We start from the raw sequence: 16,782 nt of genomic DNA on the forward strand, positions 1-16,782 counted from the left end.
TATTGTATATAATTTGTACAATTAACCTCCCTGTGGTTCGACCCCGGTCTTGCCGAGTTATTTATTACTTCGACACTCCTACACTTGAAAGAAGACATCAATCTTTTGATCGTGTCAACAATCTTTGCATCTAATAATGATGTGTATAGGTTTGTTATGTCTGGTTTCCTTAGCATTTAACTCATGTTTTATAAAATACAAGTAAATGGTTATATGAATTCTCCCTATTAGAAGTTTCACGGTTTTCTACTTAATATCTTGAGGCATATAAACCTCATTTAACACTTTTTATAGGGCCTTTCAATGCAGCTTGTAGTTGATTATTAAAGACATATAAGAGATCTTAATCGGGTTTTCTTTAGTTGATCTACTATGCAGAATTCACTTCCTTACCTTTAGATTTCCTTAGCTCTTCAGGTGTGAAGCAACAACCACTCTAGGTTAACCCACTAATTTAAGTTAAATATAGTTTAAGAAAGAACTTAAAAACCCACTATTATTCAATCCAATATTAAACAATGAGAAAAATTAAAAAAAAACCAACTCAATCCAACTCATGTTAACCTGTTAAATGCATGATTTAAATCATAAGATCAAGATAAATTCATAAAAAAAATTAAAAAAATCATGAAATCTATATTTAACAAATATAATGATAAAGGTGGAATATATATATATATACACACACACACACCACTCTAGGTTAGCCCAATAATCTAAGTTAAATATAGTTTAAGAAACTTCAAGAAAGAACTTGAAAACTCGTTATTGTTCAACCTAATATTGAATATTGAAAAAAAATTAGAAAAAAAAATAATTCGAGTCAACTTAGGTTAATCTATTAAACGCACGATTTAAATCATAAGATTGAGATAAATTCATAAAAAAAAAATAAAAAAAAATCATGAAATCTATATCCAACAAATCTAATGATAAAGGTTGAATATTATAACCCAACAAAAAAAATTAAAAAACAATTATGAAGCATAATTCACAAAATAACTTAATATTAAAGATAAAATTAAAAAACTAAATAAATAAATAAAAATTAGGTTGTTAAAGGGTTAAATAAAATATTATTCCAATATATAGTATTTTGTGGGTGTAGCTACACTAATTTAGCCACACTTTTTAATATTTTATTAATTATTTATCTACATTAACTCTTTTTTTCTTTAGATATTTAGTAATTATCATGAGCAAACACGAGAAAAAAAGCAATCATGAGACTAATTAGGATATTCAAGGATATCTTTTATCATTGAATAAATAAAAAATAGTTATAATATATAATAAGTAACTTCTCAAGAGCTAAATACATGTTTTCAATCAATAAGTTTTAAAATTAATGGGTTTTGTTTCTGTTTTGGTTTTTAAAGGGTACATGATAGGGCTAATAGCGCAACACATAAAAAACTAAGAAACAAAAATGAAAAGGAACAAAAATCTACATATTATCAACCCAAACTAAGATCCTCAAATTATTGGGAGCTAGCTCAAACTAGACCAAACTATGGTATGTTCATCCCAATTTTACTATCTTTTTAGCATTGAAAGTCAACTTATTTTTTTATTGAAATTAAAATATATCTTTTCAAATTAATATATTGTTAATATTTTTAGATATTTTTGATATGTTGATATTAAAATTAAATTTTAAAAAATAAAAAATATTATTTTAATACATTTTTAAATAAAAAACATTTAAAAAATAGCATCTATCACATTTTTAAACAAATTTAAATCATATGTTTATATCAAAATTGAGGAATAAGTAAATTTTCATGCTTTACCAATGCAATTGAAGTTAAAATTGAATTTAATGACATAAAAATTGCATGTGAACTAAATTCTAATTTAGTCATATTCAACTATATTGTATGATAAAACTATCAAAATATGTACTTAATTCATAATTTTATGGGTAAATATTATGAGAATAATTTGATATTCTATCCTAAACCTTATAATAAAACTATAAAATTATGTATTTAATTTATAATTCATGTAGGTATATTTAAAAAATAATAATATGATATTTTATTCTAATCAATTGTATAAATATAATGAAAATTTCTTGTTGGGTAATATTTATTATATTTAGTATAATTAAATACAATTAATGTCTATAATTCTTTATGTGATCCTAACATAGTATAATATTTAATTTTAAATTTTATTTAATTAAGGTGTTGCGGCTAATCCCTAATTATGTAAATTCATATAGATGACTAGACATTAAGTTAATGCATAATTTTATATAATATAAAATAGCATGTTATCTTCTTCTTTTTTTAATTCATAAAAGAAGCACAAAAATAAAACCATAGAGATAAACCACACAAAACATCAAAATGACAGCAAGCGAGTCAAAATTAAATAGCCTGAAGAAAAATAAAATAAATAGCTCAAACATTAAATGATTAGAAATTAGTTTTTTTAATGTTTTATAATCATATGAAGTATCAAAGCAATTTATAAAATAAAAAACCCCAAAATATTTATTTTTGTCACAAATGATTTTCAATTTATTCCTCTGCTATTGGGCATGTTGATGGCAATTATTTCTTTTGCTATTAGGCATCCTTTTCATGACACTTATTGAAACTCATTTCACTGTAACCTAAGCTTTAAAGCTATAAATAAAGTCAAGTTAATAATTAATTCAATTTGAAATCAAGGTTGTTCCTAAAATTTTTAAGGCCTATAAAATTTGGCGGAATAAAAAATAAATAAATCAATTGACTACTAAAAAATTCCATGACAAATACAATTAAGAAGATTAATTAATTTACTTGAGTACAAAAAAATTTATACGAATATATTAACATAAGTATTAAGATAATGATATTATTATAGACTCAGATATTAACTGTCAGATTTAATAGATCTCAACATGTTTCTAAAATAATTTATATTTAAATATGATGTGGAAAAATAAATAAATCAAAATATATCTTTTACTATTGATGAAAAATACTCATATTTTTTTTTTTAAGATTTTGATATTTCTAAACTCCGACACACTCAATTTAATTATGTATTTGTGTAGGTAAAAATGTGTAATTCAATGTGTAAGCTTGGGAACCAAAAGCCTATATTTATACAAAAAGAGTCCCATTAAACTCCTATTTGATATAACTCCCGTGCCATTAATTTAGAAAATATTAATATGAGAGTAAATTTATTGAATCAAATTAAAGTTTTGGAAAAATTAAATCTCATATCAATAGGAATTAGTAAAGCGCGGCTTTAACATTTAATAGATAGATATCACGGGTCGGGTGCATGTTGAAATTTTTAAAATCCACTCAATCAGACCTATCCCACGCCACTTTTAAGTAAATCTATTCCTTAGTGTGTGTATTCATGTATCTTTATTGTCTTCCATGCATTTTGTTTCTTCTTCTTTTTTTAGTATATAGTTTAATTCGTTCGTTAAAGTTCAATTGTTGCAACATGATCCTTATAATTTCTCAATGGTAACAATTATTTGGTTAATATTACATAGCTAGTAGGTTAGTAGCCTTTTATTCATGCATGGCGAATGTCTAATGAGGTATATAGATGAAGATATTCACATTGGAAATTGAAGAATTTATTATATTTAATTAATTTAAACCAAGAAAAGGAAAATGTGAAGATCAATATTCATGTTTCCAAGGTATTGGATGGACCTGAGAACGATGGGCTGGAATTCTTCTTGTGTTGATCCTCCTGGAGACATCATTTTCTGCTTATGCAACCTAAGCGCAGAAAGCACTCGCATTTTGAAGATGGAATGATAGCAGTATTTGTATAACACACACATACACACATAGTGTGTATATTTTAGGGATGTTATCTAGTTTTATATTTTTTAGAATCATAAAAAAAAAATATAAGAATTAATGTGTCAAATTTATAGATATTTATAATATTTACATAACATTTAATCAAATCTGCACAAGTATAAAAATATTTGAATGAGTTCATATTTTATAAGATATTGAAAGTTGAATCGGATATAATGAAGTAACTAGATGGACACTATTATATCCATAAAATATATTATATTTATCATGTTCAAAGTGATGGGGATTTTTTTTCTTCATTGCCTTTGGAATCTCAATTTAAAAAAAAACTATATATTTTTTCAGTAATCACAATGTAATAGTTAATAGTAAATATAAAAGATAGAAATATATATTATCCATAAAAATAATAAATTTATCACAACTTTAAGTAATATTTGGTTACTGTTTTAAAATAAAAAAGACGAAGACTATAAACATAAAAATATTTTTAGTAAAAAAGATAAAGATAAACACAATAATATAAACATAAAATAAATATTTTTTTAGAATAATTTTAGAGTGAGTTTTTGTATTTAAAAATAGAAAGTATTGAGGGGACATGTTTATAGAAACAATATTTATTATTTTATTCTTAGGTTATGGGTCGAGTTAACCTGAGTTAGCATAAAAATAAAAATAATTATCATTATAGTTTTAAAACTCGATTCGGGGTCAAATCAAAGCAAGACTTAAGCCACTTGTCAAGAGAGTCAACCTGAGTTGACTTAAGCCAATATAAAAATAAAAATTATTATTATTATATTTTTAAAACTTGATTTAGGGTCAATCCAGTGCAAGACTCGAATCACGGATCAAGAGGATCAACCTGGGTTAATCCAAGTCAGTGCAAAAATAAAAGTTGTTAGTATCAAAGTTTTAAACTCGGCTTGAGGTTAACAGGGGTAAAGCCCAATTCATGATTTAACCCGGGTCGATGTATAGATAAAAATGATTATTATTATATTTTTAAAATCTAATTTGGGTTTCAACTCAAAACAAAGTTTAGGTCACATGTCGAAAAGGGTCAACCCAATCAACCTATTTTTTTAAAAATAATCAAAACAACTTTGATTTGTCCAAGTTTTTTTTAATAAAGGTTAACAAGGTTTTTAATCAGTGTTTTATCCTTCGTTGACCTTAGTTTTTTACTAGGTCAGGTCGAGTCAATCATTCTTCTATTTTTTCAACTTGGGTCAGTCCAAGACTTGGACCAATCCTGTTTTGAGTTAACGAGTCAGGCAATCCTGGTTTTGTAACTAGGGTTATTATAATATAATTAATTTCAATACTCAATATAAACTAGAATGAAAAAATAGTATCTAATTATTTTTTAAAATATATAAGTTTAATATCATTATATATTAATGATAAATTATTTTGTCTTATACATCATAATCAAATGGGACATAGAGATTACTTTATTTTGTACATCACTACCAAACACAATTCTTTCTCTAACTTCTTTTCTATCTTGTCTCTTCTATCTTTATTTTTTCTGTCCTAGTAACCAAATGTTACTAAATATACAGTTAAACACTAGCTATTTGATTCGCTTTGGGTCAGAGATTGGATTTTTTGATAAAAAATGAATTTGTTGCTTTTCCAACATGTTTTTTTAATAAAATAAAATGTTAATCATAAATTAAAAATTATATATATACATTTAATTAAATAAAATAAGAACTATTTGTGTCAATAAATGAAAACAATGTTAATTCATTTATTTGACTTGTCTCGTTATGATTTAAATAATTATTTTTCTAATAATATTTTGGTGTTATTAACATAATTTTTAATATCGAGTAAAAAAATTATAAATTAAAAATTAAATACTTAAATATAATAAAATAAAGTGAAGATCATATACATTAATAAAAACTTGTAAGATTTTAAGTTAATTTTTAATATAGTAGAAAATAAAACAATGTTGTAATTGCTATAACAAAACATTATTTTCTTTAATATATATATATAATAATAATTTTTATAAAAAAGTATGAATAAAAACAAAAGATTACAAAAAAAAAATATAAAATAATAAAGATAAGAACAACAAAAAATAGTATAAATAAATCAAGTATAAAGTGAGAAATATTTCAAGTGCAAAAAATAAATTTTTTTTTTCATCCACCTATCAAAATCTTAAAAAAAAACTAAGAAACAGTAATTTAAAGAAGTTTAAAACCATTTTAAAGAAGGATTCGAACCAAAAAAATAAACACACCCTTAGTTTTATCTGTTCCTGGTGAAGAAAGGTCTGGCTGGTACAATTACGAGGAACAGCTCGAAAAAGACGAGCATTCATTCCAATATCTGCCCCTTGTGTGGAACTTTGAGCTGTCCCCTTCACCTAGGAGATCCTCATCTCTTGTGGCTAATATCCATGATAACGTTGTCCGTCCTTGTTGAGGCAAATATCCAAGGATAACATGAAGAAGGAGTGGAAGAGAAAAAAATAGGCCCGTCAAAATTAAAGAAAAGGAAATGAACAAATACATTTGATGTCCATTCATGTTTTTTATTTTATTTTTTTCTCTTTTTCTTTTTATAATCGATCTCTAATTTTTTTTATATATATATTTGAACTTTTTCAGTATTCACAGATTGTTTGTTTACTGTTTTGTGGTGAAAAAGATAACTTAAAAGACATGTATTTATTATTTTAAAAATATAAAAATTCACTTTAATTTTTTTCTAGAAATATATTTACCTTTATTTCCTCGTTCAAACATATTTCGTCTTTCTATGTGTGTTTATACTAATTAAATGCAACTTTGGTGTTGTAATCTTTTCATTTGTATTAAACCGTGGGCTCTTATAGCATATGAACTTGATTGATGTTTTTTCATATTAAAAAAAATGAAAAAAACTTAAACATTTAGATTGAAACTAGGTAATTAATAGTTTTATCTAGAGTTTCGTTTGTTTGTTAGAAAATAATTTGTTTTTTAAGAAATAGTTTCCATAAAAAATAAATTATTTTTTATATTTGATAATATTATAAAAAATAATTTGAAAAATACTGATAGATAAATCTATTTTAAATTATTTTAATTTTATAAATTATTTTAAATAAAATAAATAGTAATAAAAATAGGAATCAAATCTGATAGATAAATCTTTTAAAGAAAATAATAAGAAAAACACAAATAATAATCAATATAATAAAGACCATAATTGATATTACAATCAAATTAAATTAAGATTTAAAAGAAGAAACTAAAATAAATAATTCAAAATAAAAATTATATCAATTAAAAGATTGAGGGTCATATTTAATATAATTAATAAAAAAATAATATATTTTTGAATTTTTATAATTTCTCTTTGTAAAATAAAAGAAACATATTTTATTAAAAATCAAACTGGAATTTTTTAAATGGAAAATATTTTTTATCAATTAATTTTTTTAATTTTAAATTTGAATATTTTTAATTTATAGAAATTATTTTCTTTACAAAATAAAAAAAAAATTATTTAAAACCAAACTAGAATTTTTAACTAAAAAATATTTTTTATTAATTAAGTTTTTTAATTGTAAACAAATAATTAAAATAATTTTTTAAAAATCACTTTTTCTTAAATAAATGGGCCCTAGTCAAGATCTTGATATAAAAAGTGTGATTTTCCAGATTCATAGTATATAAAAGAAAAAACTTAAAAATAATAAAGAAAAAGCTGAAGACGAAAAAGAAGTCAAAACTCAATCAAGGAAAATGTGAAAATTTGACGATCACAGCAAGCCGCTGAAGAGATATGTTGGAAGCCACAAATTCATGATGAATGGCCATACACGACGTCTTAATTATATGCAAACCAAGATGACCCCACCTGACCCACTCACCACCACCACCACCACCACCACCACACAGCCACCCAACCAAAGACAAGATGTTGAGAGATCCAGGGCAACAAGCAAAAATGGTGATGGCTAGCATGGCATAAGCATGTTGCACAAGATCTGCCTGCAATGCAAATGTTCTAGTTTCTGTTTTTTAAATTATTTTTTATTTTAAAAATTATCAAATTTATTTTTTATATAAAAAATATTATTAGAAAATAAGCTTATTTGAAAACATTAACCATGTTTTTATATTTTTAGATTGTTTGAATGTGTTGAAATCAAAAATAATTTTTAAAAAATTTAAAAAATATTATTTTAATATATTTCCAAACAAAAATACTTTAAATCATAATCATTACAATAACCTCAGATATACTCATAATATTACTGTTAAATGAATTATGATAATTAAATCTAACTAAGTTTTATTTAGGTTAAAATCAAATAATTTTTTTAAAAAATAACTAAATTTAAAGTAAAAAACCCGAGTTAATTTATTGTTATGATTAGTTGAGCTGCAGGCAGACCCCAGATGAAGGCTGACAGCTGTACCTTTTGCATCTTAAATTCCTGAATCATATTATCATATGATATCATGATAGATGTATGGTTGAGAAAGGCAAAAAGTTCACAGAACACTTAAATGAGATCATCCTCTTCTAATCATTTCCTCCCACCAAGAAACTCTCGTCACCCAAAGAAAACACAACATGTGGCCAGAGATTTGTGAGAATAAAAATAGAAGATGAATAAAAATGAGTGGCTAGCAATGATGTTTATCCCTTTTTGTTCTCTCTCTCACTCTCTCTCTTATTTATTTTAGAAAAATACACGTGGCAGTGTTTACAAGCAAGGGCGGCCAGTGGTGGTGCTTACCTGGCGAAAAGTGCAGAGGAAAGTCACCTGACCTTTTTCTCATCCACAGCTCTAGGCCTACCTTCTCTTTCTCTCGGTCACCCTCGTTGTCAATTTATATTTCTTTTGATATATATATTTTTTAATTTTTTAATGACTAGATTGTGCATTTATATATCCAGGTTCTTCAAGTCATGATTGAGTTTTTTTTATTACATCTGGATTTTATTACCATTATCACGATTTTTACATCCATCATAATTATAAATCTATTTATTTATATTAAATTTTGGTTTTTAAAGCTATAAAACTAGATAAATCAATGATCAAACGAATTCTCTGAGAATATTGAGTTGAATTTCTATTTTTATAATTGTAAGAAAAAAAATTCAAACTCAAGATTATTTTAAAAAATTAAGATATTAGTGATAATTATAGTATACTTCATTTATAAAGCTGAATATATTGAAAAGATAATTTGTTTTTTAAAATAATAATTTTTTAATTATTTTGATGGTATTCTTACATCCTCATAATACTACATTTAACCTCAACTTATGTTTCTCGATTTATTTCAAGATTTGAACCTTGAATTGACAGCATTGGAAATAATTTCACTCAATATTTGAGTGTTAGCAATTTTTTCTTATATAAAATAAATATCTAAGCATAGATAATTATGAATTCAACGTCTCTAGCCATCACTTTCCGCTGGCTACGAGAGGCACGAATGACAGGCAATGTGCTCGCCAATTCAGACCAGTAGTAGACGGGCTTGTGGTCCCTACCGCTCCCTTTACGCGGGACTTTCCAATGTTCATGAAAGATCAATAAAGTTATGCTTCTTGCACTTTCCAGTGATGAGCTGGAAATACGAAGAAGCGTGTAATTGGCTGGGCGGTTCAAATTTCAAAGTGTTTAGCCTGCTTTTTTAATTAAAATTAAAATTTTTATTTTTTATGCTTTTAAGTTTTTTTATATGCTGGTATAAAAAAAATTTAAAAATAAAAATACTATTTTAATCACAGGTATAATAAAGAATGATACTATAATGACTCTTAGTGAAACAAAAAGATGGGAGACAGTTGGAGCTTTTGAAAACTCATCCATGAATTGCCTACAAGTTGTCTTTCTTTCATGAAAACAATTCAATTAATTAGAATAAATTAACAAGAAATTAAGCTGCCTTGAACAAGGCTAGCTCCTAATATTTGTCTCAATAAAACTGAAAAAACCTAAGAGAAATTAGATATTATTAAATTAGTTTTTAAAAATAAAAAAATATTTAATTAAAAAAATATAAATAGAGATATGCAACGGCATTTTAAGAATGAGAGTGATATCCTACAAAATTATTAATAAGATGATGTCATATAGAATATTATGGTACATAAAATCTTGAGCATAAAGATGACATGACACCTATAACACATGCTAGAGGTCCACCCTAGGATATATCTGCATCTTCCCCGTCTATGATTTTTACAATATCCAACTCCTATATATATATATATATATATATATATATATATATATATATATATATATATATATATATATATATAATCTCATCTATACTTAAGTTAAATTATTATCACTCTAATATTTTTATTTTCATTTTTTTAATCTCTAAACATCAAATTCATTTTTAACCATTTCTTTTTCTTAAAAAACTTCCTGCCATGAGTAGCAACTAATTTTCTCCTCCCTACAATAATAGCCCAAGTGGACTGTTTTTTCTGAAGAGAAGTACTATTTTTATTTTTATGAGGAAAATAAAATACTAAAAGAAATTACAGAGCAAGACGGGGAAATAATACAGTGGCAAGTGCAAGAATGGATAATAAATTATTTATTTATTTGCTTATTTATCTACAAAAACATAAAGAATTTGCGTGCATTGTTTTGTCCACCAAATTAAACATGCCTGCCTAATAAAAAGGGTAGATGCAAAAATAAATAAAAAATAAAATGCCACGTGTTCTGCTGCTGTTTTGACGCGAGCCACAAGATTCCATTCAATTCTCGAGCTTTCTATCTTAAAAAAAAAAAGAATAAAAAATCACTTCTGACGTGGCATCCTTTCCTTTCCTCTCTTATTTTCCTCTTCCTTTTTCGTTTTCCCATCACAAGCCGAGTAGACATACAGACTCACACGCTTCTCTCTCTCTGTCTTCCTTCCTTTCTCTCTCTGTTTCTTCACTTCTCCTTCTGTTGCTTGTTTAGTTCTTCTGGGTTTTCCTTTTTTAGCTTGGTTGAAGCCAAAAGTTTTAATCTCTCTACGTTTTTGTAGAGGGTTTTTGTTCGAATATCAAGGTATGACTTCATTGCTTTGAAGGGTCAGGTCAGGTTTTTTTTGTGTTGTCAGAGAGCAAGTGAAAGTTGAGAGACGGAGGGATATTTTATTGGAATTATTATGTTGTGTTATGAATTCGAGGAAGATATCATCAAGAAGGGTACAATAGGAGTTGCCTTTACTACGATTTTTTGAACGGTTTTTTCGGCTATGGCTATTCAGGTATGAGAATGAACTTTATTTGATTTTATTTTTTGGATCAGTGCATTTAATTTATAAATTTTGTAACTCCAAAGGGTATGATGAATTTTTTTTGTTTGTTATTGTTGTGGTTGTGGTTGTTTGCAAGAATTGACTTACTGTAATTAAGGAAAGATGGATCTAAAAGGGAGACCATATTATGAAGACCTGTGTTAAAAGTCTTATTCTTGACACAAAGAGTTATAATATTCATGTGGTAAGAAGTTGTCTGGTCGGAAAGGTGACTGTCTGTGGCAAGTAGCAAAATTCTTGTTGATGTTTAGCTGTCTTTTGTCTGACTATAGAGTTACACGAGCAAGTTTCTTTATGAGTGTAGTTGTTCTTGGGAAATTGATATTCAAGTTTCAGGTAGTTGCTGCTTTGGTGAACATTTATTATTTATCAATTCTTTGCCTTTTTTTGTCTTGCAAGATAAAGGAGCATAAGCACATTGTAACTGTTATTTTAATTGTGTTTTAGATAGATTTATGAAGTATGATACTCATTTGGTTCTTTGATTTGTTGAATTTTATTGTAGCAGCTCAATTAATGAATTTTAATGGATATTGAATTTTCTGCAAGTTAAAAGAATCGTGTGTACTTAATACAGAGTTGCGTGCTAGCACTGGTAGTGGTGGAAACTGGGATACCTTTCTGATGTCTTTGTTTCCCACATTTGATGCAGGATGAGTGTGGAGGGACTCGACTGAATCTGGTTCTCCCAGCAGGCAATGGAATTTCACTGAGTGCTACACTAAATAATGCATCTGGGCAGCAAATAAAGGAGCAATTCTCTTGTGGGAGCGATTTCTCCTCTCCAAAGGTTTTATTCTTAACATGTCGAATGAGAATTGTGTTTGATATAACTCTCCACAATTATTACTTGATACCCATCCTATGGATGTTTTTGTAATTAGGCGAGGAAACCATACACCATCACGAAGCAAAGAGAAAGATGGACAGAGGAAGAGCATAAGAAATTCCTTGAAGCTCTAAAGCTTTATGGTCGCGCTTGGAGACGGATTGAAGGTATAATTGATTGTCGAGTTTCTTAATTAAGTTTATTTGTTCGTTGACTTGCGAATCTAAATCATCGTGTATTTCATTTGGCAGAGCATGTTGGCACAAAGACTGCAGTTCAGATTCGAAGTCATGCTCAGAAATTCTTCTCTAAGGTTTACTGCTCTTATTCCAGCATCTGCTCTCTACCATAATATATAAATACCCTCAATTAAAGCAGGTTGGATTTTTGACGAACCCGAGGAGTGTGAATGATCTTCGATGGGTTCATTTTTCATGCTTGATGTTGCTCTTACAATGTATTTTTATTCGGGGTAGGTTGTGCGTGAGTCTGGTGACAGCAACACTAGCTCAGTGGAATCAATTGAAATTCCTCCTCCTAGACCAAAGCGAAAACCTATGCATCCTTACCCCCGCAAATTGGCACATCCTCTAGAAAAAGAGCTCCTTATTCCTGAGAAGTCACTAAGGTCTTCTTCCCCAAATTTTTCCATTTCAGAACAGGAAAACCAATCTCCAACATCAGTATTGTCTGCAGTTGGTTCAGACGCCCTTGGTTCCACTGATTCAGACACAGCAAACCACAGCTTATCACCAGTTTCATTTGCTGGTGGTGTTCATCATGCTGATTCGTCTCCTGAAGAGGATGGATATCCATCACCAGCAACTGCTAGTTCAGTTCCTGATGAGCAATTTCCCAAGGTATTGGTTTGCTCCTATAACAAATCAGAATGTTACTCTGCTTTCAATGTCTTAAAAGTTCTCAGGTTGTCCTAAATGTCTTTTTCTGTTTGCTTGAAGGTCGAGAAACTTGACTCCTCTCCCAAAGAAAATGTGTCTTCTGAAGAACCTGTTGTTGAGGAAACATCAACTCGAAGTCTGAAGCTCTTCGGATGGACAGTATTGGTTACAGAATGCCATAAACCATCTTCTCCAAACGTGGGAACTTCTAAATTGTCTACACTAGACACTGCAGAAGAAAAACTTGTGCGACCATTAACACTGAACAATGTGGCTGCAGAATTTCCGTCCAGGAATGGGGAATCCACTTGGAGTCCTTTGCCACATGGATCTCATGGAGCATTATGTTACATGAAATTTCAAAAGGAAAACTCAAGTCCTGCACAAAATGACTCTGCTACTCTGCCTTGGTGGACATTTTATGGAGCCATGCCATTTCCTTGCATACCATTTCACAAGAAAGAGCACGCAATAGAAAATTTAGATTCAAAAGGAGATGAAGTCCAAGATAAAGAGATTCCAAAGGAAGTATCTTGGACTGGTTCCACCTCTGGATCAGTGAGTGAAGGGGAAAACGGAGATAAAAACATGGATGCTGAGACCGAAAGTCAACAATTTTCTTACGAGGAAAAAGAGATATCCCCAATTTTTGAGCTTAAGCTAACCAAGAAATCAGCCTCATCTGGATCAGAAGTGATCAATGAAAAGTGCCCTAAAGGGTTTGTGCCTTACAAGAAACGTATTGCGGAAAGAGACAGCCAATCCTCAACAATAACCAGTGAAGAGAGGGAAGAGCAAAGAATCCGCCTTTGCCTGTAGTTAGCCTCATCAGTCAGTCATAATTTCCCTTAACTAGAACATAGAGCCTTTTTGATCAAGTTGAGGGTGATGGACTGTGAGAATGCCAGTTGCTGGATGACTCGGAGTGAGAGGGGGAATGGTGCTTAGGCAGTTGCCATCTTCATAAACTCTCTAGATTCTCATCTAGTTACTTAGTTTTTCCACCTTCAACTGTTTATATCTTTATTTCCGCCTTCTGTTGTATGCATCATGTTCTGTCAAGCTTTTTTTCTTTCCCTTTTGATCCTTTGGATTAGCTTTCTAATCTCTTAAATTCTTTTGTTTCTTTGAACTATGAATCCCTTAGTCCCCTAGTTTTGTTTTGGCCTCTGTACAATATCATAAAGCAGTACCTATTGTATTTACCTCCAAGCAGCTAAGTCAGTTGGTATTTATGAATCTGTCTTTCCCTATTGTCTCCTCTTGCTGCGCATACAAGGTATACCATCACTGCAATTTTGCCATGATTGGAATGAGAAATTAGTCAGCATTTTCTCCTGTTATTTTATCAGATTAGGGCAGAGCAAGATTCTTCATCAATAAAGAAGAGAATAAATCCATCCAAGAAAAGGGTGTTAGCTAAGATCAACTGGTTAAGTGAGTTGCTGTGTTTACCCTAAAGCAACGAAGGCTGATCGGAATCTATGAATCTGTCTTACCATATTGTCTCCTTTTGCCATGCATGCTGCGTGGAGGGTATCTCAACCTGGCTCAGGCAATGCAAGCTGCAGTGTCATAAATTCACAGTCCTGTCTTGATTGTAGTTCTAGCATTAGCCTAGAGGTCAATGGTATAAGATTTGTGCGTTTAGGAAAGAGTAACAGTCTTGTCTTTTCTGGTATGTTAGAGTTACTAGCTAATTGATGTTTTGAAGCCTTTGTCTTTTGTTTTCCCAAATCCCTTTGGTTTGGTTAGAAGTTTCATCCACATCGCATGGCTGGTTGCAGGAATCTGGAGGTGTTGGAGTTAAAGTTTTGTAACATAACAGAAGTTTTAGGACAAGTGTTTAAGGACCTTGCTGCTCAATTTCCGGCCCTTAAAATCTTGGCCTTGAATTGTTATTCTAATTTTGTAAGGAGGACAAGTTAAAGTTCAGTCTTTTTATCAATTTTAAAAATTTGCATTAATTCATAAAACAAACTGTAACATTTCGTAACATTTCAAAACTTGATAGGTAAATGAAATTTTATTTCCACTAAATTATACAATATCAATGTACTTTTTTTTTATAAAAAATTATTGAATTTAAGTCCTACAACCATTTTATCTCTTAAACCTTGAAAAGATTTAGATAGATAATGATAATTTGTGCTCTACCGCGGGTTGGATCAAATTATCTCTTAACATAAAATCATGATAATCTAATAAAAAACAAAGGAAAAATAATAGGAGAAATATTAATTTCAAATAAATTAAATATTAAATGATAAAATTAAAATAAATTAACTTTAAAAAGATACCCATAAAAACAAAAATCAACCCACGTTAATATTTAAAACCAGTGATTTTTGTCATGAAGCTGAGAGTAATTCCATAGAAGAAAAACCATAAAAAAAAATAATAAAGCAAAACTCAAATAAAGAAGAAGATCAACAATAAAAATATTATCTTTCAAAAAGAAAAAAAAACAAATTAATCCACACAAACCTTCTAAACCTAATCTAATATCTAAAACTTGCAACTCATGAAATCATTGAAAAAGAGTTGATTAAAAAACTTTATTCCTAACTAATTTAATTTTAAAGAATGAAATCATGAAAAAAAATACCATTTCAAAAAAATTACTAAAGAAAAAAAGATAACAACAAAAAAATAAAGATCAAATTTGAAAGAAAAAACTCATAAAGGATGAAATTGTAAGAAAAAAAAACCTAAAAAATAATCCCAAACAAAATAAATAACAATCGAAAGAATAGATGCCAAATGTGAAAGAAAAAAAAAAGAAAGGAGGTGAAATAAAAAAATAATTGTAATTTTATAGCTTATTAAAAATAAAAAATAACAATAAAAAAAATAAGAACCTAATTGAAAAGATCAAGAAATAAAAGGGATTAAAATTGAAAAATAATTGTAATTTTATAGCTTATTAAAAATAAAAAATAACAATAAAAAAATAAAGACCCAATATGAAAGATCAAGAAATAAAAAGAGTTGAAATTAAAGAACATTTATAATTTCACAGCTTATTCAAAATAATAAAATAGTAATTAAAAGGATAAAAATCAAATGTGAAGGAGAAATAAATTGTAAGGGTTGGTGTGATTTTTTTACGGGGCTAATGCAAAATTGAAGGTTGAGAGAGAAAAAACAAAAATAAATAGTTGTCGATGTCAATCCCGATACGCTTTAAGGGCACACACCGGCTCATTGTATTAAAAGTGCTGAGACCTTTCAAACATTGTCCCTAAAGGCTCCACACACGCCATTTAGATGACCTGGTAATTGCCCGCATGCTTATGCGAATACAACATTAACTTTTTTTAATCATGTTTAATTAATGTTAATTAAAACAATGCTCATGAGAACTCTTAAAATTTACAATAAAACCAGTATAAAATAACAAAAAAGCCCTTATATAAGAGTTAAATAAGTAATTTAACTATAAAAATATAAAATGATTAATTTAATTCCATACAATTTGTAAAAACACAATTGTGTTTTGGTAAAATGACCACTTTACCCTCAATACATAGTTCATAGATTTTTTCTTGTTCAAGATTAATTTTATATATTATACAATTACATAGTAACAATATTTATTTTTTAATTTAATTTAATTTAATTATCAAGTTTATTTCTCATGTAATATCTCATAGCAAAAAAATAAATATATAAATAAACCTATATTAATCATGGATGACCTGTGTCACACTCGGATATTATGATGACTTTTAAAAATTTTCATTGAAAAAGAAAAGATATCTAACATCTTGTTTTTTAAGGGATAAGGTCTAGTTCAAGGAGTCGCTATCTAGTTTTATGATCACTAGAGATCCTAACTAGTCAACATAGATTCTACAGTATAAGACTAGTTATGTAAAATAAAAGTTATTATCACTCTTTAAATTTCCTGTTTAAGGAAGACTACATTATTGATTTTATTTTAAATT

At 28.2% G+C, this 16,782-nt stretch overlaps 1 protein-coding gene across 2 annotated transcripts; it reads left to right on the forward strand.

Annotated features, from left to right (window-relative positions):
• Positions 1-10,656: 10,656 nt before the first annotated feature.
• LOC105133175 (protein REVEILLE 1-like) lies at positions 10,657-14,086 on the forward strand. 2 transcript variants are annotated; one of them, XM_011037037.1, is made up of 6 exons: positions 10,657-11,053; positions 11,757-11,894; positions 11,989-12,100; positions 12,185-12,246; positions 12,410-12,793; positions 12,893-14,086. In XM_011037037.1, the coding sequence occupies exons 1-6, from the start codon at positions 11,042-11,044 to the stop codon at positions 13,649-13,651; spliced, it is 1,467 nt and encodes a 488-aa protein (XP_011035339.1). In that variant the 5' UTR covers positions 10,657-11,041; the 3' UTR covers positions 13,652-14,086. The 2 variants fall into 2 exon arrangements, with proteins under 2 accessions (XP_011035339.1, XP_011035338.1); XM_011037036.1 differs by lacking the exon at positions 10,657-11,053 and adding an exon at positions 11,146-11,288.
• The last annotated feature ends 2,696 nt before the right edge of the window (positions 14,087-16,782 follow it).

The sequence above is a fragment of the Populus euphratica genome, unplaced genomic scaffold (genome assembly GCF_000495115.2).
Source record: "Populus euphratica unplaced genomic scaffold, PopEup_1.0 scaffold110.1, whole genome shotgun sequence".
In the NCBI taxonomy this organism is placed as follows: Eukaryota; Viridiplantae; Streptophyta; class Magnoliopsida; order Malpighiales; family Salicaceae; genus Populus; species Populus euphratica.